The sequence below is a fragment of the Ranitomeya imitator genome, chromosome 4 (genome assembly GCF_032444005.1).
Source record: "Ranitomeya imitator isolate aRanImi1 chromosome 4, aRanImi1.pri, whole genome shotgun sequence".
NCBI lineage: Eukaryota > Metazoa > Chordata > Amphibia > Anura > Dendrobatidae > Ranitomeya > Ranitomeya imitator.
Window position 1 is genome coordinate 23,784,054 of NC_091285.1, and position 21,050 is coordinate 23,805,103.

Below are 21,050 nucleotides of genomic sequence, written 5' to 3' on the forward strand. Positions count from 1 at the left end.
ATGCATCAATCAAGCAGGAGTTGCAGTTTCACATCACTGATCTCTCATCACAGGCCAACACACACACAGCTCCGCACTGCCTGATAATTACAGGGATTGCAGGAGAAATGAGCTCTGATGGAAACCAGCTAACAATGATGTAAAAACACAAGCAGCTATCCTGACGTAGATGCGAAGATATAATCAGCCAGGAAGGATACTGTAGAAGTTTATTGTAAAAAGTAAACTTTGTTTGGCTTTTACAGACTCTGTTTCTCTTTACTTTGGATGGTACTTAATGAGTTAACAGAGAATCCATCAGCGAGCATGCTCTGACATTGGAGTTTGTAATGCAAATCTGTCTTTTTCTGAACTCTACCGCAATATATAATTTAAAGACTGCAGACCACATTAAAGTACAGCTGAACTTTGCTGTGGTCGTAAACCCCTTCCCGTAAATGGATTCAAATGTACATCCAGATTGCAAGTAGCTTCTCGCAATGCACTGTACAGTTATGTCCCAGGCACACACAAAAAAAAAATCATAATTGCTGGGGGGGGGTTTCATCTCCCCTCATGAACAAAATTAAATAAAAAGCGATAAAAAAAAATAATAATAATAATAATGTATGTATCCCAAAATGGCACCAATGAAAACTACATCTTGTCTTGATTTTCCAAATATGCAGAACCCGGTCTCGGGGATTCTAGGGCACAGATCCTAAGACCGCTGGGGGGGGTGACCCGCAGCGAACAGCGAGTTATCCCCCTAGGATATGGATAGCGGATTCCTTTACTTGGATAGGGGATAACCCTTTAATTACTGGAAGTACTGACTCATGCCAGCAGGTGTCACTGCTGCAGCTTTTTTAAAAGACCCCTTAGTTCTCTGGCCGAGTCCGCCATTGGGTAAATACCTCTTCGCACAGCCATTGCAGACACTGTGCGCAAGCGTGAGCACCGCTCCATTCAATTTCCTCCAGAATGGGGTGGGATCCTCATTCTAGTGATCCTCGGGGGTCCCGGCGATCATACATTTAAACCTTACCCTGTGATATAAAAGCGTCAGACGTTTTTCTTTCCTTTTTCACACACGGATAACACAAAACTTTGACTTTAATACAGGATGAAGCTCTACAAAGCTTCGCATGGAAGCAAAAATTGGAGACCTGTAGGCGGGCAGTGAGAAATGATAAAAGATCACAACATTAAAAGGGTTGTCAGACTTACAAAAAAACATTTTTATATACTCGTTTAGGTAATTTTGAGTTAATAAACAGTATCTAAATAACAATAAATAGAGGGACGTCCTCTATTCAGGATCCTCATCTCTTCTCACTCTGGAGAACCCACACAGACATCATTATTAATGTGCAATACTTCTCCTCCCCAGTGGGGGCACTGTGGGCAAACAACACTTACTACCAGATCTACTCTTAGATCGCAGCTCATTACAACACGTCATGCTTCATAGATCCCCAATAAAATCAGGTTATTTCCAAGGGACCCTTCTATCAACTAGGGATTTTACCAAACCCAAGTACCCCGTTAAAAAGAACACTGACCATTCTGTAATTGCATAGTGTAGTAGGCCGAGCACTGGCGGGAAGAACACAAAACCAAGGTCTCGTGAGTCGGACCACTGACGATCAACCGATCGCTGTATTGGCTATCATATTAAAGGGGTCACCGTTAATGAGCTGGAATTTTAATAGGACCCAGGCCAAGCAGAATTTTGGGTGTCACTCAAGTTTCCTACATCTAGGGGAGCACCGATTCTCCTTGTGGGCAATGCACCCTGAAGGTAAATGTATGCAATCAGTCAGTGGAGGACGGAGTGCTAGTTTGCTACGTGAGAAGCCTTTAAAATGGCCTTAGGTAGCAAATCAGTACCCTGCCATTCAGCGGCCCATTAAAAGTCCAGATGCATCATTTCACCTCCTCACTTTCAAAAACATCGATACTTTTATAAGACCTCCAGGCCTTCAAGTTGCAGATCCTGAGCATAGATCCCAGCTGAACTCCCGGCCCCATTTCAAAGGTGCGAGGAAAGTTGGTTCCTTGCTTCCTCTCGTAGATGGCGTGCATCGTCTGTTCCCATTTCACAGGGGAGACCAGCTGCTTGGACAGAAGGTCCTCCATGGCCGAGGCATGTCGGTACCTCTTCCCGTCTACGTTACAGTACACGTTGACCAGCGGCTGCTTAAAGTTCAGAGTCTTCAGGACCTTCTGTAAAGGCTCCACAGCCGGCTCCATTAATGGGGTGTGGAAGGCGCCGCTGACCGGTAACAACTTAGTCCGAGCGAAGGAGAACTTTTTGGAATTGGTTTGCAGGAACTGAATGGCCTGGAAGAGAAGTAGTAAAATTATCATCATGAACTTATGCCGCGGTTCTGCTTAGAGAGTCCACGGAAGGGGATAAAGTAGCCATAATTATTATTGTGATGGGCAGAGGAACTATGCTACGGTTAAAGGGACATTTCTTCTTAGATAATCCACGTCAAAACCTCAAGAGAGTAGAAAGCGCCTCACGTGTCCGGCAGCCACCTCTCCCAAGATGGGGCCTTATTGTCATATGTGTGAGACTATCAAGCATGGTAGACATGCCACAAATGTCCAAAACAAGAGTAACCCTTTAATGTTCATAGAAGCCCTGCAACATCCTTCATATTTACCGATGTGGGTAAGAAGAAGGATCCAGGATTTATCATTTCAACCTCTACAACGTTTCGCACCCCATTGTAGATAAGCCGTCAGTCGTTTACATTACCGCTTGTCTCCCTTCTGACAACCAATATAGAGGTGACCCACTCGTCACTTTGGTTCTATAGATCAATTAGGTCTATGACCAAGTCGATAAGTACAACCGCCACATGCAGAATCTCACCTCCTTATGTCCAGCAATGACTTTGCCATTCGGGAACAGAAAGTTTGCCACCCTGCAGACGGGGTCCGCTATGCCCAAAGTCTTGCAGTGCTCTTCAGCCTCAGCACAGGCCAAGTGATACTTCGTCTTAGGGGTCCCAACCACAGAGAGCATCCCACTTGGTACAGCGTCAGACGCCTCCTGCATGGCCTCCGCTCGGACTTTCACCGCATAGAGAGCTGCAATAAACAGTACTCCAGGCGTAAAAACTGTCAAATCTTATCATTAATGTTATTAAAAGGAAAAAAAAAATAATAATAATAATATATATAATATGCAAAATTCCAAAACCATTTTGACAGTCTGGATATAGGAGTACTAAATTAGTGCACCCCCAGACAAATAAGTCCGCTCCACACAATACATATCAGATAGGAGGAGAACAAGGAGCATACCATGGTATGCTCCTTCTCCTCCTCCTATCTGAAATAATATATATAATAGAAAAGAAAAGGGGAAACGGCACAGCAGACTTCCAGAAAAAAAAGTGATGTTTATTGCCCAAATGGCTATATATATATATATATATATATATATATATATATATATATATATATATATATATATATATATATATAATAATTTTTATTTATATAGCGCCAACATATTCCGCAGCGCTTTACAAATTATAGAGGGGACTTGTACAGACAATAGACATTACAGCATAACAGAAATACAGTTCAAAACAGATACCAGGAGGAATGAGGGCCCTGCTCGCAAGCTTACAGACTATGAGGAAAAGGGGAGACACGAGAGGTGGATGGTAACAAATGCTATAGTTATTCGGACCAGCCATAGTGTAAGGCTCGGGTGTTCATGTAAAGCTGCATGAACCAGTTATCAGCCTAAGTATGTAGCAGTACAGACACAGAGGGCTATTAACTGCACATTCATTTTTTTTTTTTAATAGGCCACACAGGGATCGTTGGGTTAATGCATTGAGGCGGTAGGCCAGTCTGAACAAATGAGTTTTTAGGGCACGCTTAAAACTGTGGGGATTGGGGATTAATCGCATTAACCTAGGTAGTGCATTCCAAAGAATCGGCGCAGCACGTGTAAAGTCTTGGAGACGGGAGTGAGAGGTCCTGACTATTGAGGATGCTAACCTGAGGTCATTAGCGGAGCGGAGGGCACGGGTAGGGTGGTAGACCGAGACCAGAGAGGAGATATAGGGTGGTGCTGAGCCATGGAGTGCTTTGTGGATGAGGGTAGTAGTTTTGTACTGGATTCTGGAGTGGATGGGTAACCAGTGTAATGACTGGCACAAGGTAGAGGCATCGGTGTAACGGTTGGTGAGGAATATGATCCTGGCAGCAGCATTCAGAACAGATTGGAGCGGGGAGAGTTTGGTAAGAGGGAGGCCGATTAGTAGAGAGTTACAATAGTCCAGACGAGAATGAATAAGTGAAACAGTCAGAGTTTCTGCAGAGTCGAAAGTAAGAAAAGGGCGAATTCTAGAAATGTTTTTGAGATGCAGATAAGAAGAGCGAGCCAGTGATCGGATGTGGGGGGTGAATGAAAGGTCAGAATCAAGGATGACCCCAAGGCAGCGGGCATGTTGCTTTGGAGTAATGGTGGAACCGCACACGGAGATGGCAATGTCAGGCAAAGGTAGGTTAGTAGAGGGAGAGAACACGAGGAGTTCAGTTTTTGACAGGTTCAGTTTCAGATAGAGGGAGGACATGATGTTAGAGACAGCGGTAAGACAATCACTGGTGTTTTCTAATAAGGCAGGCGAGATATCAGGAGCAGAAGTGTATAATTGGGTGTCATCAGCATAGAGATGGTACTGGAAACCAAATCTACTGATTGTTTGTCCAATAGGGGCAGTATACAACGAGAAGAGGAGGGGGCCTAGGACTGATCCTTGAGGAACCCCAACAGTAAGGGGAAGGTGAGAGGAGGAGGAACCAGCAAAACATACAGTGAAGGATCGGTCAGAGAGATAGGAGGAGAACCAGGAGAGAACGGTGTCCTTGAGGCCGATGGAGCGGAGCATAGTGAGGAGGAGCTGATGATCCACAGTATCGAATGCTGCAGAGAGATCCAAGAGAATTAGCATGGAGTAGTGACCATTAGATTTAGCTGTTAGTAGGTCATTAGAGACTTTAGTGAGGGCAGTTTCAGTAGAGTGTAAAGAGCGGAAGCCAGATTGAAGAGGGTCGAGAAGAGAGTTATCTGAGAGATAGCGGGTAAGACGGGAGTGGACCAGGCGTTCGAGGAGTTTAGAGATGAAGGGAAGATTAGAGACAGGTCTATAATTAGCGGCACAGTTTTGATCGAGGGATGGTTTTTTAAGTAATGGATGTATGATGGCATGCTTAAATGAGGAGGGAAAAATACCGGAAGTGAGGGAAAGGTTGAATATTTTTGTTAGGTGAGAGGTGACAGCTGGGGAAAGGGACTGGAGGAGATGTGACGGAATGGGGTCACTGGTGCAAGTGGTCGGGCGAGAGGATGCAAGGAGCTTGCTTACTACTTCTTCTGTAACTGGTTCAAAGTCAGAGAGTCATATATATATATATATATATATATATATATATATATATATATATATATATATTTATTTTAATTATTTTTTTTTTATTATTATTATTTTATTTTCAGCTTTTACAAGGCTCCCAATTATTCAGAAATAGGGGTCCCAGTGATCATTCTCAGTTATCGTCCGTAGATATAAATTGGAGCAGAGTAAACAGCCGAGCCTATAGGATATAAATCTGACATTTATCTCCTAGAGATAAACAAAACAATTTGCAGGACCTTGGTGCTGTAGTCGGGTCAGTAAGGGTATGTGTCCACGTTCAGGATTGCATCAGGATTTGGTCAGGATTTTTCATCAGTATTTGTAAGCCAAAACCAGGAGTGGGTGATAATACAGAAATTGTGCATATGTTTCTATTATACTTTTCCTCTAATTGTTCCACTCCTGGTTTTGGCTTACAAATACTGATGAAAAATCCTGACCAAATCCTGATGCAATCCTGAACGTGGACACATAGCCTAACTTGCGTCGGACTTGTATCCTGCCTCCTACCTGCATCACCGGCTATTCAGCCCGGCACAGCGTCAGCCTATGAAGCCGAATACCCAAAGGAGAAGAAAGGGATACCGGTAGGAGGCGATACACAAGGCAAAAATCAATCAATTTGCTCCTTTTCCCATCTTCTTACCTTCTGCAAAGTCCAAAGCACCAGCAAAAACAAGGGCGGCGAATTCGCCAACGCTGAAGCCGGCCGTCACCACACAGTTCTCCACGGCCTGGAGGAAGAGAAAGATAAATGATTAATACACAGATGCGCAATGACCTATTGATCTAAATCCTTAGCAGTGATCTCCAATGGTTACGGAACTACTAATCCCAGCATGGGGAGGGGTGTACTTACTTCAGGGTCCTCTTGGCTGAGTTTCTCGGCTGCGGCCAGGGAGGTGATGAACACGGCCGGTTGGCAGTGCACGGTCTTATTCAGCATCTCGGCCGGGCCCTTGAGGCATAGGTCCAGCAGGTCATAACCCAGCACCTTGTGGGCAGCCAGGAACATGGCCCTGACATTGGGGTACTGGAGGAGTCCGCGGGCCATGCCCACCTGCTGGCTGCCCTGCCCTGGGAACAGGACCACCGTGCTGTCCAGTGGCGACCTGGATGGCTGGCGCTCTTCTACACCTTCTCTGTCCACCTCTGCCTCCGCCAGTAAGCTGACAATGTCCTCCTTCTCACTATTAGACGCCCACCTCTGACACTGGGCAGCCCTGTGCCCACTATACAGCAGCCTCCTATAGATGCACGACCTGAGAAGAGAGGAGCCCCCCATGCCTGCTGGTGACCCCCCACAGGGTCCCCCCTGACAGATAACACGTGACTACACAAGCTGCACTCTAACACGTGGGTCACGCTGACTTCTCAAGGACACTTCCGGGTGAGCCGTGCACCACCAAAGGCTTCCCCCTCCCCGGGAACATTCATCACAGACACAAACGTTCCGCGTCGCTATATTCCTACCATTGTAACAATATTAGGATGGAAAGAGCAATTCATGTGACGGTAAATCCCATTAAACAATTAGTCAATAGCACTAAGGTTCATTTTTGTGTTTTTTTTTTTGCCCTTAGCTAAGATGGCCGATGAGGGCATCTCCCTCCTTCCCTCTAGACTCCGCCCACTGGTCAGCTGACTCGTGCAGTCCCCTGAAAATATATGTGTCTGTCCCTGCACTGGTGCATATAGCAGAGGTGACAGGAGCAGCAGAGGTGAGTGCAGCCAGCTAATCCTTCCTGACTATTATCAATGCACAATTGCACATAAGACTGTGCTTATTTGTTAAACATGCACTGCTGGGACTTGTAGTTCCACAGTAGAAATAGACAATATATATATATATATATATATATATATATATATATATATATATATATATATATATATATATATATATATATATATTAGTGCAATAGAAACCTTGTCTATTGCTATGGTGGAACTACAAGTCCTACCAATGCATGTTTAACAAATATATATATATATATATATATATATATATATATATATATATATATATATATATACATTTTTGCAATGCGCAAAAATGTGATATTCTATATTTTTTAAAAAAAGTTTTAAAGGTCCCATCTATAAAAATATTAATAATTAATCAATAATAATTTGATTATGCACACACATAATTTTTAAGCTTTTAAAGAGAAAAGAAACCTTCCTATAGGTCTATAAAATATTTTATTTAATTTGGCCCTAGATCCTAAGGGGTCACTTTCCCAAACCCCCCTCTCCCTCTGGATGACACCTCATCTCCGCATACTTCTTCATTTCCCTTACACACTACAACCTGGACATGTTGGGGGTTGTAGTTATGACACGCATTGCATTGCATAGTGGGGATCCCTTCATATTTAATAGATCATCATGGAATGGCTGAAGACCATTGTGACTAGGCGGTTTACCAAAACCCCTTTTTTTTGCGTGTATGCAGTGTTATTTATTGATATACCGTATATAATTTTTATTTAAGTACTTAATTTTTTATTTTTTTATTTAGATTTTTGGAAGATTACACTTTTAAGCTTTTTTTTTTATAGTATTATTTTGCATTTGTTTTCTATTATTATTATTATTATTTATTTTATTTTTTATTTTATTTCTATTATTATTACCGTGCACATCTTAACAATGAAAACTGCTCCACACCCGTAGTAAATGGTAAACCACTCCCTCGGCTTACACAACGTATACTGGACGCTCCCATGATACCTGAGTGGAAGTAGTTATGGAGAATAGCCATAATGATCTATGGCTGACAATGGGGAAATGGTATTTTCATGTCTGTGTGGGGGGAGGGGAGGTTTTGGCTGTAAAAGGTGTCGTTTTACTTCACCCCACCCCCAGGGGGTTTTTTTCTTCTTTTTTTGGCTTGGCATATTTACATTTGTAGGTTTTATTTGCTTGGCATGTTTACATTTGTAGGGTTTTTTTTGCTTGGTATTTTAGGTTTTTTTTTGCTTGGTATTTTTTGCATTTTTAGAGGGAGGGTTTTGCTTGATTATTTTCACTTTTTTAGGTTTTTTTTTGCTTGTTTTACATTTTTTAGAAGGTTTTTTTTGGTTTGGAGTTTTTACTTTTTTTTTTTTTATTCTATAAAAAAAAAAGTGGTGTAGGTTGTATTTTACATTTCTTTCCCATTGAAATCAATAGGGAGATCTTGCACTTGCTGTCCTGAAGCAGTAATTCTGCTCAGCGTGTTATATGGAGTTGCTACTTTTGCAATTTCTTGACATATTCTGCCAAATCGGTGTAAAGTGCCCCTAAAATACAAGACGTCTGCGAGTCTTGACTGGACGCAGGGTGTGGACGACGCTGGAGTCTTATCTGCTTGTGGCAGCAAAAATCCGAAAACGTGGCTGCTGGTACGAGATAAATGTGTACTGACGGGTGTGTTAGGAGACATCTTATACAATGGAGGAGCGTTTATGGGATTTTATTGAAGATGAAAGCCCAGTCTTCTGGTATATAAAGGGCTGATGTGGGAAGACGCCCCTTGTCAGAAACCACACAATACTCGCATGTGTGAAAATGGCCTTCGGGCACATTCAGGTGACTCGAGATCCACATCCCCCTCCAGTGAACTTGGGATATTATGGTGCTCTAGGTTTGCATTACTCGGGGTCTGGATATTGCGGCCTAAAATCTGGCAGTGTGACTGAGGCCTACTGCATCTCTAGGGAAAAAATGCCTCTGCTGCCCATAGCAACCAATCAGAATGCAGCTTAGTTTTTGTAAACTGCTCTGGGACCGTGAAACAAGAACTCTGATTGGTTCCTCCTTTACCAGGAATATGGAGGCTCCCCTCTCCATAGAAATGAATAGGAGTCTCGGAGAGGAACGTGAGACGTTGCTGATTTTTCTCCTACATGGAATGGTGGGTTAGAGAGCGCATAAAACAGAACTGGCGCTCCCAGTCAAGGAGGTGTTTTGTTTTTTTTTTGTTTTTGTTCCAGCAGGTCCCTCCAGACAGCACCATGGAGGTCATCCTTCCTTCACTTATTGTGAGGCAGGATCGCAGAAAAGTTAAAATGCCTCTCCCACCTCCACCCTACAGTGTTTTTCTTCTCCCTAGAAGGACAACAATTATTGAATAGTATAAAGGTTAATTTATGGAGGTTTTTAATTTTTTTTTAATTTTTGCCTTTAGGTAGTAGGAGAGCAGAGCTCATCAACTTGAAGATTTACTTGGGGGGATCAGGGGAATTGGAGGGGATCCAGCTCTTCCCTTCCCTTTCCGGGCTGATACCTCGCTGGGTAGAGGTCCCTCAGCCAGGTCAGTAGAGCGGGAAGTGGCTCCTGGCTTTGCCGATTCCCACTATGGAGGGCTCTAGGGTTCACACTGCATCCACCAACCGTACACCCAGGATCGGGGGTCTCTGCTTTCCCCCTGTCAAGTGGTCTGTGACCAACACCTCTCTGAGAGAGGTCCCTCAGCCAAGAGCCAACCTGTGCATCATCGGCAGTAAAGCAGTATTCCTGATGTCACGCCACTTTCCTCCATGGTGGGCTCTCAGCATTACCAGCTGACCCTGTTGAAAGGCTAGTCCTCTGGGCTAATACTAGCCTCACACCGACCATACGGGAACGCAACAAGTTGCCTTAGGCCTTCATTTTCTCCAGGCTGAGACCAAATTTGATAGCTTGATCACTTCCAAACTCCCTGTGTCGTTATTATCGGTATCATCGGAGTGATGTTCCACGCTTCCTTATCGGGGGTTCTCAGGATGGTCCCAGTGTTGGTCATGGCGGGATGTTACCGGCCAGCCTGCATTTTTTCTTAGTTTCAATAATATCCAGCCCTATAGTTGAGGCCTAGAGATCTAAGGATTCGTAATGCACGTCCTTGGGCTCCTAGATGAGTAATCTGTAGGCACCCCAATACTCGGCCCATTATCCATATACTGGGGCTTCCGTACCCACCCTGGGGACTTTTGTTAGATATTCTCTATGGTGCTGTCCAGAGGGACGTACTGAAAAAAGGGAATTGGACCTACTGGTAGTCCCTCGGGACAGCACCATTACTTTCCCTCCGTTGTGTTCTTTTTTTAGTCTTACACAAGATCGATCTTCCTGCAGATCATTCATCCATCATGTCGCCATGGCTCGAGATCGAGGGTCTCTTATAGGGTCTTGTATAGACCATTTGCATCCATCCTTCGGTGGTAATTTGAAAAAACTTTGGAGGGTGGAAGTGGGACGGGGCTTTAAGTCAAGGAAGGACTATCTCCAGTGGTGCTGTGCCGAGGGACTACCTGGAAACCAAATTACCGGTAGGTTGTCCAGTAGTGGACAACCCCTTTAAGTGAGAGTGAGGCTTTCTCTTCGTATGTCAATAGAAAAGTTTACCAATGGAGCCGAAATTAGAAATAAAACCGCTTTCCAAATAGTCCTGATTTAAAAAAAAAAAAAAAATCTACCGTTTTGTGTTCCAGCTCCTGTGCAAATGTATCTGTCTCTATGGTTGCAGGGGACAAATTGAAAAGAGAACCAAACATCTCAGTTAAACTTTATGGACAGGCATTGGGTTTGTTTGTTTTTTCTCCCAACTGTGCTATATTTCTTCAGGATCAGGCTATACTGGGTTTGATTGTGGACTAGGTAACGCATAGGTTTGCAGAGGAGCTGCGTACACTTTTTTTAATAATAGCACTTGAAGTGTTTTAACTCTGTCCGGTTCAGTGTTTTTTTTTTTTTTTGTTTTTTTTTTCTTTTCAATAGTACAATGCCTTCCTGGGCTCCTGCCATCGGTCTCACCGTTTTGCCCCATGTGGGTGGACTACTTGGAGGACTCATTACCCGTAAAGAGGTCAAAACCTGGTATACGACGCTGGCGAAACCATCGTGGCGGCCTCCTAATTGGATGTTTGCACCAGTGTGGACAACCCTGTATACGTCTATGGGGTAAGTACGATCCAAAAAAAGATAAAAAAATTCCAAGAGATTTACTGAAATCCCACCATCATTAATTCCAACGGACACCGCTTTTTACTATGTGATTCCCCTATCTTGGTAGGAAAGATCCTTTATCAAAAGTTGATCAGTGATCAACACTAATCTGTAGAGACAACTAGCAATAAGTGTTTAGTTTCCCTGCAGAGCCCCCACAGGGGAAATAAAGAATTACATAGGACCTATTGTAATCAATGGTTAATATAGGACTGGATGGGTCCTCCAGATTGTAAAAAGCTCTTTGCAACCAGGAAATTAGGATTCTACACATTGGACCCCCTCTGTTACTCAGAATCCCCCAATATGTGTACATGAAAATAGGTTTTATCAACTGGATAAATATATATTTTAATTTTTTTTTTTTTTTAGTTATGGTTCCTATCTGATCTATAAAGAGTTGGGTGGATTCACTGAAGACGCTGTGGTTCCTTTAGGACTGTATGGGGGACAGCTGGCTCTTAACTGGGCCTGGACCCCAATATTCTTTGGAGCCCACAAAATTGGTTGGGTAAGTGGTGCTATATAATCTGGAGGGCACCAGTATGTCTTTATTTACCAGGGTTCTCCCAAAGGCAGATCTTTGCAGATTGAAATATAGAAAGGGGGCACATTTGTGTTTGGTGGAGTCCCCCTTTACATTTTTTTTTCATTTATTTTTTTTTCTACAGGGGTTTTTTGAAATCGTCCTCCTCACTGGTACAGTCGTACTTACAACCGCGTCTTGGTATCCGATCAGTAAGACGGCGGCCTACCTCATGTTCCCTTACATTGCCTGGTTGTCGTTGGCCTCTACTCTGAACTACGTCATTTGGCGGGACAACAAGGACAAGTCTGAGTGAGGAGGATTTAGGTGCCGGAGGTCGATCCGGACAAGATGGAGGATGAAGTGATGTATAGATGGTCACGTTTTAGCATCGGACTTGTCTTTTGCCTGTACACCAGCCGAACACTAATAATGTTGCAGTGCCAGGGCAAAATGATGCCCGATCTTATCCTTTTAGTGCCTTAATCATGTGCTCATTTCTAAATGCAAAATAAAGGACATTGGAAATAATGCATACGTGGCTAAGCTGAACAATTTTTTTTCCATTTTCTGTTTCCTAATGTATTTGTTTAGCAGTTGGACCTCAGTTTTATTGATCCAGAGCTCCATATGCCCCCTAGACATGCAGTATTATGGCATATGAAGATAAAATACTGTCTGGGGCCACCACTAGAGGGAGCTCAATGCATACACAAGGCAGTAATCCAACTGTATGCAGTGTGCGCCCTCTAGTGGTAGCTGTGAGCAACTAGGATTATATTCAGTCCATGTGACCGTAGAGCCCTACGTTTGGGTTACCATTGTGGTGGGGTTTTGTTTTTTGGCATACTTAATATATCTCTGAACGCCAATACCGTGGTACACATAAAAGATATAGGTGAGGAAACTTTCCAGTCTAAAAAAGGATTAATTGTAGTCTGCTCAGAGATTTAAAGGGAATATGTCATGAGAAGAGTACAGGTTTGTTTTTATGGAAAGTGCAATTTTCAGACTGGATGCTTGGCATTATCATAGACTGGCATTACCTGTTCTTACAATGGAAGGTTACACCTCCAAATAAAATAGACAACACAGGATCCAGAATTTCCAGTCACCTCCTCCTACTGCTTAACAATGACTGATAACCTCTTTTATACTGGGCTCCACCATTTACTTTAAGTGATGTCACAGCTCGCCTCCTCCTCCTCCTGTACAATGACTGATAACACCTCTATATACAGCAGATAACACAGGATCCACCATTCACAATAGGTGATATCACAGCGCACCTCATCCCCCTCCTGTATAATGACTGATAACACCTCTATATACAGTAGAGAACACAGGATCCACCATTCACAATAGGTGATGTCACAGCTCACCTCCTCCTGTATAATGACTGATAACACCTCTATATACAGTAGATAACACAGCATCCACCATTCACAATAGGTGATGTCACAGCTCACCTCCTCCTCCTCCTGTACAATGACTGATAACACCTCTATATACAGTAGATAACACAGGATCCACCATTCACAATAGGTGATGTCACAGCTCACCTCCTCCTCCTGTACAATGGCTGATTACTGTATATGTGTTATCAGTCATTGTTCAGGAGGAGGAGGAGGTGAGCTGTGACATCACATATTGTGAATGTTCGATCCTGTGTTTATCTCCTGTATATAGAGGTGTTATCAGGTGTTCGCTGCACTTGTTGTATGTACGAGTGGCATCAGCAGGGAGGAGCCAGGAAGGAGAATGCACCCAGCGACTGAGCGAGCGTGGCCGACACAGCAAGGAGCAGTGTTTGCTCTAGGAGTGAGCGCTGCCTATCACAAACTAGGGCAGTCTTTGGGATGTAAATTGAGGGGGTGTAACTGTGCATCCAGCTCATAGTCACACCATGAGTGCACCGAAGCTCCTCTGTTACCTATGGATTAAAAGTTATTTTCACAATCACTGGTCCGGTATTAGGTATAGAGTTAGTATAATTTTTATAAGAGAGAAGTGCTCTATATCATTAATTAGTAGCATTTTGGGGGTGACACTCCATTTTAAGCTTGTTCAATAATTTCATGCAGCACCTTCCAAATATTACTGTCCAGATTCTCTAACCCCAACGTTCTATGTATTCTAGGCAGCGCTATTGTATTAAAGGGAATCCATCATCAGGTATTTGCCACCTAATCTGAGAGAAGCATGATGTAGGGGCAGATATGCTGATTCCAGTGATGTGTCACTTACTGGGCTGCTTGCTGTTGTTTTGATAAAAACAGTGTTTTATCGGCAGGAGATTATCACTAGAGGACTAGTAAATCTGCTGTAGGTAGTCCAGCCACGCCCCCACCACTGATTGGTTGCTTTTTGCATACATGGGTAGAACTCTGCCAATCAGTGGTGTGGGCGGGGTTATGCAGAGCTCAGCAATCTGCAGCAGAGAAAACTGTGATTTTATCAAAATGACAACACGCAGCCCAGTAAGTGATACATCGCTGGAATCGTGCTCTCTGCCCCTACGCTATGCTGTAGATGAATGGGGCAGCAAAACATGACTTTAATTTCGCACATCACTATGTAGTTATGGTAACTTGTTCACAACATTGTGTGAATTAGGACTTGGGCATATAGTAGTTGTTTTTGTTTTTGAGATGCCTAGACGCTAATGGAACTAATGGAAGATAGATCTGCTCTAATAGTGCCAGTCTATTAGCTACAATACCGCTTAGGGCGCTTATATTTTAGATACTAAGGTAATTTGATCATGTTGTTCTGCAATCTGGTGACCTCTATCACATTCTCTGCAAGGGCAGGCTGCAGCCGAACCTCCGCACGCTGTCCACAAACGTTACCTGGTAGTGTATGCGGCTGAATATGCTTTTCTTATAATTATGTGGCTAAAATGGACCTGCTGACTATCTGGTGATGAACCCCTGAGGAAGCCACCTTCCTGGCGAAACGTGTAGTGTTCTCGCCTACCCTCTAATCCTCCTTGCCTTTTTTTGCAGTGTTCTTTTTGCTTATATTTATGAATATTTTTATATTTATTCTCATAATTTATTTGGTTTATTATCTTGGACCTTTTATATTTTGCATAGATTTTATTAGCACTTGTCATATTTTCTATGCCAGCGGGGTTTGAGATAGGATTTTGTTGTTTGTTTTACCCCCAATACTTTATCATGTTGTCTTGAAAGTTGATATATTTAGTTTTAGGCTGTCTTGTTCTTTAAAAAAAAAAATATTTTTTTTTGCCACATGGATTATTTGTTCTGCTTCACTCAAACTATATTAAAGAGAATTTAACAGCAAGTTTTTATTATGTAATCTGACAGCATCATGATGTAGGGGCAGAGACCCTGATTCAAGCGATGTATCACTTACTGGGCTGCTTGCTGTAGTTTTGATAAAAAGAAACCCTGTTTTCTCTGCAGTAGATGAATGCTGAGCCCTGTATAACCCCGCCCACACCGCCGATTGGCTGCTTCCTATGTACACTGTCAACGGGCTGCCAATCAGTGGTGGGGGCGTGGTTGGACTAGGAGGCACGAGATACCTAGTCTCCTGAAGTGATAATCTCCTGCTGATAAAACACTGATTGTAGTGTGCTGGACCCATTTTGTAACAATGGTGAATTATTCCCAGTTAGACTGAAGTTAACTGGAAAAAACTTGGAAAATATAAGTGGTGAACATCCCCTTAAATATTAAGGAAACGTGACTGCTTTCTTTTAGAAACAGCGCCACCCCTGACCATGAGTTGTCATGTCTGGTGTTGTAACACAGCCCTATTGAAGAGATGCAGTACCATGCACAACCAGTGGTCAGGGGTGGCGCTGTTTATTAGAAATCCTTATAAACTGAACAGCTCGGAATGTAATAGTTCCTAAAAATGGCATCGAAAATATGATTATAGAGCGTATGAATAATTATACCACCAATATGTATGAGCTCACATCAGTGCAAGAGATACACGGACTCTTATCTCGGGTACACGGCTCTTATCAAGGTCGTGTTCAGGAAAAACAAGTGTAATTTTGGACTTTGGTCTCCCTCTATTCGTTCCCTAACGTCTGGTCCTGGCCTCTCCGCTATGCCGTCTGCAGAGGGGTATCGACAAGGTAAGGCCAAGACCACCATATTCATGTAGTGTGGCGGGGCGTGAAACACAAGTGCCGCGGATGGGGGCCACAAAGAGGAATTTTACAATTGTACGGGGGCTCCAGAAGGGAACCTAAACTAATAACGTATGAGGGGCCACAAGGGAGGACACTTATACAGTGAGAGGGGCACAAATATGGACATCACTACTGCAATATCTGTTATTTTTGGGCAGAAGATAACTAATAGTACCGCCATATAGTTGTCAGACAGACACTGTATACCGCAGACCGTACAGCGCGACTGATTGGTCGCTCCTATCTGGTTATACAACTACTTAGCAAGAAGTTATATAAGATGAGTTCTACTGCGCCACCTGGTGGCCACAAAATGTAAAACACAGGCATGAACATTCCATTAATCAAATCAATCAATGAAGGAATTGATAGTTGTGCCATTTCCTTCACAAACTTGTGTTAAAAAGTCTGTCTTTTTTTTTTTTTTCAGGATTGTTCCCAGCCATGACGCCCCCCTGGCTTCCAGCTGTTGGGTTCACCATCCTCCCATCAGTAGGGAGCACCATTGGACAGATTGGAACAGACGAGCAAATGAAAACCTGGTTTGTGACACTGCGGAAACCAAGATGGACCCCTCCAAACTGGGTGTTCCCACCAGTATGGGCGACTTTAAATACGTCAGCGGGGTGAGTGTGTTGTGAAACTGGAGTGGGATCCACAACTGTGGAAAGAAAGACTGAAAGGGACACTGCGTGATTGTACAAGAGGAGGTGAGCTGTGACATCCCCTATTGTGAATGGTGGATCCAGTGTTATCTACTGTATATAGAGGTGTTATCAGTCATTGTACAGGAGGAGGAGGTGAGCTGTGACATCACTTATTGTGAATGGTGGATCCTGTGTTATCTACTGTATATAGAGGTGTTATCAGTCATTGTACAGGAGGAGGAGGTGAGCTGTGACATCATCTATTGTGAATGGTGGATCCTGTGTTATCTACTGTATATAGAGGTGTTATCAGTCATTGTACAGGAGGAGGAGGTGAGCTGTGTCATCACCTATTGTGAATGGTGGATCCTGTGTTATCTACTGTATATATAGGTGTTATCAGTCATTGTACAGGAGGAGGAGGTGAGCTGTGACATCACTTATTGTGAATGGTGGATCCTGTGTTATCTACTGTATAAAGAGGTGTTATCAGTCATTGTACAGGAGGAGGAGGTGAGCTGTGACATCACCTATTGTGAATGGTGGATCCTGTGTTATCTACTGTATAAAGAGGTGTTATCAGTCATTGTACAGGAGGAGGAGGTGAGCTGTGACATCACCTATTGTGTGTTATCTACTCTATATACAGTTATAGTCAAATATTTAGAGACTGACACAAATTTAGGTTTTCACACTTTGCTGCTTCACTGTTTTTAGATATTTAATCTGATGATTCTACTGTCTCATCAACGCTTGTAGTTTTTAACAATTTCTGTGTTTTTGTCTCTTTTTGAGAAATGGGATTGAGATCCCTCTTACAGCCTCCAGTCTGCTCTAATAACTCAATCACCATGACAGAGTGCTATCAGCTGCCTTGTCCTTGTTAACACTTTCCTCTGCACTAATGAGAAAATCACTGAAATGGTGTCAGCAGGTCATTTTGTGACAAGCAAAGTTAATAAATAGAAAAAGGTGGAAAACCCTTTTACTCCCTACAAAACAAATCGGACAATATAAATTTTCTTCCCGGACTATTCTTCTAAGTCTTTTTAGAATTTTTCTCTTTTAATATTCTTCTTATGTTGATTAATTTTTATCTTTTTTTCAGATACGGATCTTATTTGATTTGGAAAGAGTTGGGAGGATTTACAAAAGACGCCGTGGCACCTCTAGGGGTATATGCCACGTACCTTGCCTTGAACTGGTCATGGAGTCAAGTTTTTTTTGGTGCCCATAAACTCAAACTGGTAATTCTCAAAATTAATGTCTTAAATTCAGAGAACAGTTGGCGTCCGGTCACTAGGACAGACCCTTTCAGTAAGAACAGGAGTAACACGACTCACACGGTGCCTCTTGGCAAAATTTATGTAATTGATCAATCACTAAAAAGATCCTTGCAGAGTGAAACAGTAAATGGAAGACTGGGAGGAGGGAGAGGAGGGGGATGTAGCTGCAGCAGAGCATCATCTGGAGAACAAAGCACAACACTCACACCGATCAGCCATAATATTATAGCCACTGACCAATAAAGCACGTAACACAGATTATCCCGTGATTTAGCTCCTGTTAAGGAGTGGGATGTATTAGAAATCAAGCGAATGGTCAGTTGTTGGATCCACGGAAAATGGGAAAGAGTAAGCATGTGAGCGAGAAAGGTCAAATTGTAATGGCTGGATGACTGGATTAAAGCATCTCCAAATTGTTGGGTCTTATGGGGTGTACCTGAAACACTGCAGGTATTGTGGGGTGCTCTCCGTATACTGCGGATCTCGTGGAGTGTTCCTGGTATACGACGAGGCTCCTGGGGGGTTCGCGGTATACGGCAGGTTTTGTTGGCTTGTCCCTTGTAGTCCAAGGAAGAACTGTTGAATCTACGAGAGACTCCGAGGAGTTACAGTCAGAGCATCACAGCTATGATAGAAAGGAGTCAGGAGCAGCAGAGCATCACAGCTATGATAGAAAGGAGTCAGGACAAGCAGAGCATCACAGCTATGATAGAAAGGAGTCAGGACAAGCAGAGCATCGCAGCTATGATAGAAAGGAGTCAGGACACGCAGAGCATCGCAGCTATGATAGAAAGGAGTCAGGACAAGCAGAGCATCGCAGCTATGATAGAAAGGAGTCAGGACACGCAGAGCATCGCAGCTATGATAGAAAGGAGTCAGGGCACGCAGAGCATCACAGCTATGATAGAAAGGAGTCAGGACACGCAGAGCATCACAGCTATGATAGAAAGGAGTCAGGACACGCAGAGCATCACAGCTATGATAGAAAGGAGTCAGGACACGCAGAGCATCACAGCTATGATAGAAAGGAGTCAGGACACGCAGAGCATTAGAGCTATGATAGAAAGGAGTCAGGACACAGAGCATCACAGCTATGATAGAAAGGAGTCAGGACAAGCAGAGCATCGCAGCTATGATAGAAAGGAGTCAGGACACAGAGCATCACAGCTATGATAGAAAGGAGTCAGGACACGCAGAGCATTACAGCTATGATAGAAAGGAGTCAGGACACGCAGAGCATCACAGCTATGATAGAAAGGAGTCAGGACACGCAGAGCATTACAGCTATGATAGAAAGGAGTCAGGACACGCAGAGCATCACAGCTATGATAGAAAGGAGTCAGGACAAGCAGAGCATCGCAGCTATGATAGAAAGGAGTCAGGACACGCAGAGCATTACAGCTATGATAGAAAGGAGTCAGGACAGGCAGAGCATTACAGCATGCTGTGTATTTATAAACTGCTTGTAGTGCATTGTGAAGCTTCGGGTGGAATTTATAGTTTGGCCCACTTATGGGTACAAACCTCAAGCACTTTCATATTGCTGGTTGTTATGTATGGTCATTTCGGTAGTTTGTATGGCATCTATAATTTTTTTTTTTTTTTTTACTACAGGCATTTTTCCATTCCGTTCTGATGACCGCATGCGCAGCTGCTACAGTTGTCGTCTGGTGCCCCTTTAACAGGACGGCCGCCTACCTGATGGCCCCCACTGTTCCTTGGTTGGTAATAGAAACTGTCTGGAGCTATCGGTTTTGGAAGGACAACCTAGACAAGACAAAATAGCAGTGATGATCAGAGTTCTTCCATAACTTTAATGGTAAATTAATGTATTGTTTTGCATTGGATTAAAAAGGGTTTGTCCAGGGGTTTCCTATTGAAGTGAATGGAAGCCGAGTTGCAATGTTCCAGCACGGCTACTACAGTGTACGGAGCTGTGACGTTCTAGAGCTTTACATTGTGTAGCCGCAAACAGCTGATTCCCGGAAGGAACCCCCCAATAATCGGCCTCCCACCTATCAGATATTGGTGACCTAACCTATGAATTGGCCATTAATATACAAGTCCTAACTACCCCTTTAATGCCTTGCATCTACATTTTGTACTGAATGCACACAGTTTATATTTCATTTTGCACTAATTCAGTTGTACTAATAAAGAATCGCAAAGAATAAAACTTCAGTCTTGTATCTCGGACGTGAGCAGCGCTGGGCAACCTCTTCAATGTCTCACGTCTATGGCTTAGAAGCCTGCCGCCTCTTTCTCTACCCTCAACACCTCTCTACACGCGTTTCGGACTACTCGGATAGACGGTCGGCTTTTCTGATCTGAGGCAACTGCCTCGTAGATACCCTAGAGAACAGCCCAGGTCAGGAGCCTTGGCGGTCAGCCTGGATATAAGCAGGAGAAAGCTCCTGTCTCACTTCAGGCTTAATTGCAGCGAAAACAAATGGATCAGGCGACTACAATCAAACGGTCCAACCCTTATCTATCCGACAGATGAGTCTTTAGGTGCTCACACCTTACAATGTCAGGGAATAGTCCAATACGAGTGGGTTCAGCCACTTATATCATTGTGGTGGAATATGTATAGGTATATAGGGATATATGTGTGACTAACAATAATTTAACATCTGTCCTGAGACTGCAGGTCTCACAGCATATGGTATCCTGACCAAGCAGTCTGCTGTCTCCAATCTCTCCAGGGGGTCTTACTGGGAACCAGGAAAGGGAAACATTTCACACCTTCTAGCTCTTTTGAAGAGAGATGTCATTTACAGCCTGACACTATCTGTGGGAAACTTTACATAAAGAATTTCAGAGAAAATAATAAATTCATTGGTGGAGTGGCCATCGCCCAGTGAAAAAAAAGCAATTATAATATCAACCAGAGAGGCTGTTCTAGAAATCTTACCTCCAGGGTGACTCTATAAATTAGGCCTGTATACATAGAATCGTGTTCACAGATTGAGGGGCAGCCGAGCTGATGTGTTCCAGTCCATTTTCATC

At 43.4% G+C, this 21,050-nt stretch overlaps 3 protein-coding genes across 3 annotated transcripts; 2 read left to right on the forward strand and 1 right to left on the reverse strand.

Annotated features, from left to right (window-relative positions):
- Positions 1-1,077: 1,077 nt before the first annotated feature.
- MCAT (malonyl-CoA-acyl carrier protein transacylase) lies at positions 1,078-6,819 on the reverse strand. The gene is made up of 4 exons (XM_069763363.1): positions 6,292-6,819; positions 6,079-6,166; positions 2,867-3,084; positions 1,078-2,325 (listed from the first exon to the last, which is right to left on the reverse strand). Exons 1-4 carry the CDS (start codon positions 6,715-6,717, stop codon positions 1,909-1,911), a joined length of 1,149 nt encoding a protein of 382 aa, XP_069619464.1. The 5' UTR covers positions 6,718-6,819; the 3' UTR covers positions 1,078-1,908.
- A 232-nt stretch (positions 6,820-7,051) lies between these two features.
- On the forward strand, positions 7,052-12,466 carry LOC138675278 (translocator protein-like). The gene is made up of 4 exons (XM_069763365.1): positions 7,052-7,153; positions 11,178-11,360; positions 11,778-11,916; positions 12,077-12,466. Exons 2-4 carry the CDS (start codon positions 11,182-11,184, stop codon positions 12,245-12,247), a joined length of 489 nt encoding a protein of 162 aa, XP_069619466.1. The 5' UTR covers positions 7,052-7,153; positions 11,178-11,181; the 3' UTR covers positions 12,248-12,466.
- Positions 12,467-15,906: 3,440 nt separating this feature from the next.
- On the forward strand, positions 15,907-20,217 carry LOC138675277 (translocator protein-like). Its single transcript, XM_069763364.1, has 4 exons — positions 15,907-16,051; positions 16,539-16,734; positions 17,864-18,002; positions 19,656-20,217. Exons 1-4 carry the CDS (start codon positions 16,024-16,026, stop codon positions 19,824-19,826), a joined length of 534 nt encoding a protein of 177 aa, XP_069619465.1. The 5' UTR covers positions 15,907-16,023; the 3' UTR covers positions 19,827-20,217.
- The last annotated feature ends 833 nt before the right edge of the window (positions 20,218-21,050 follow it).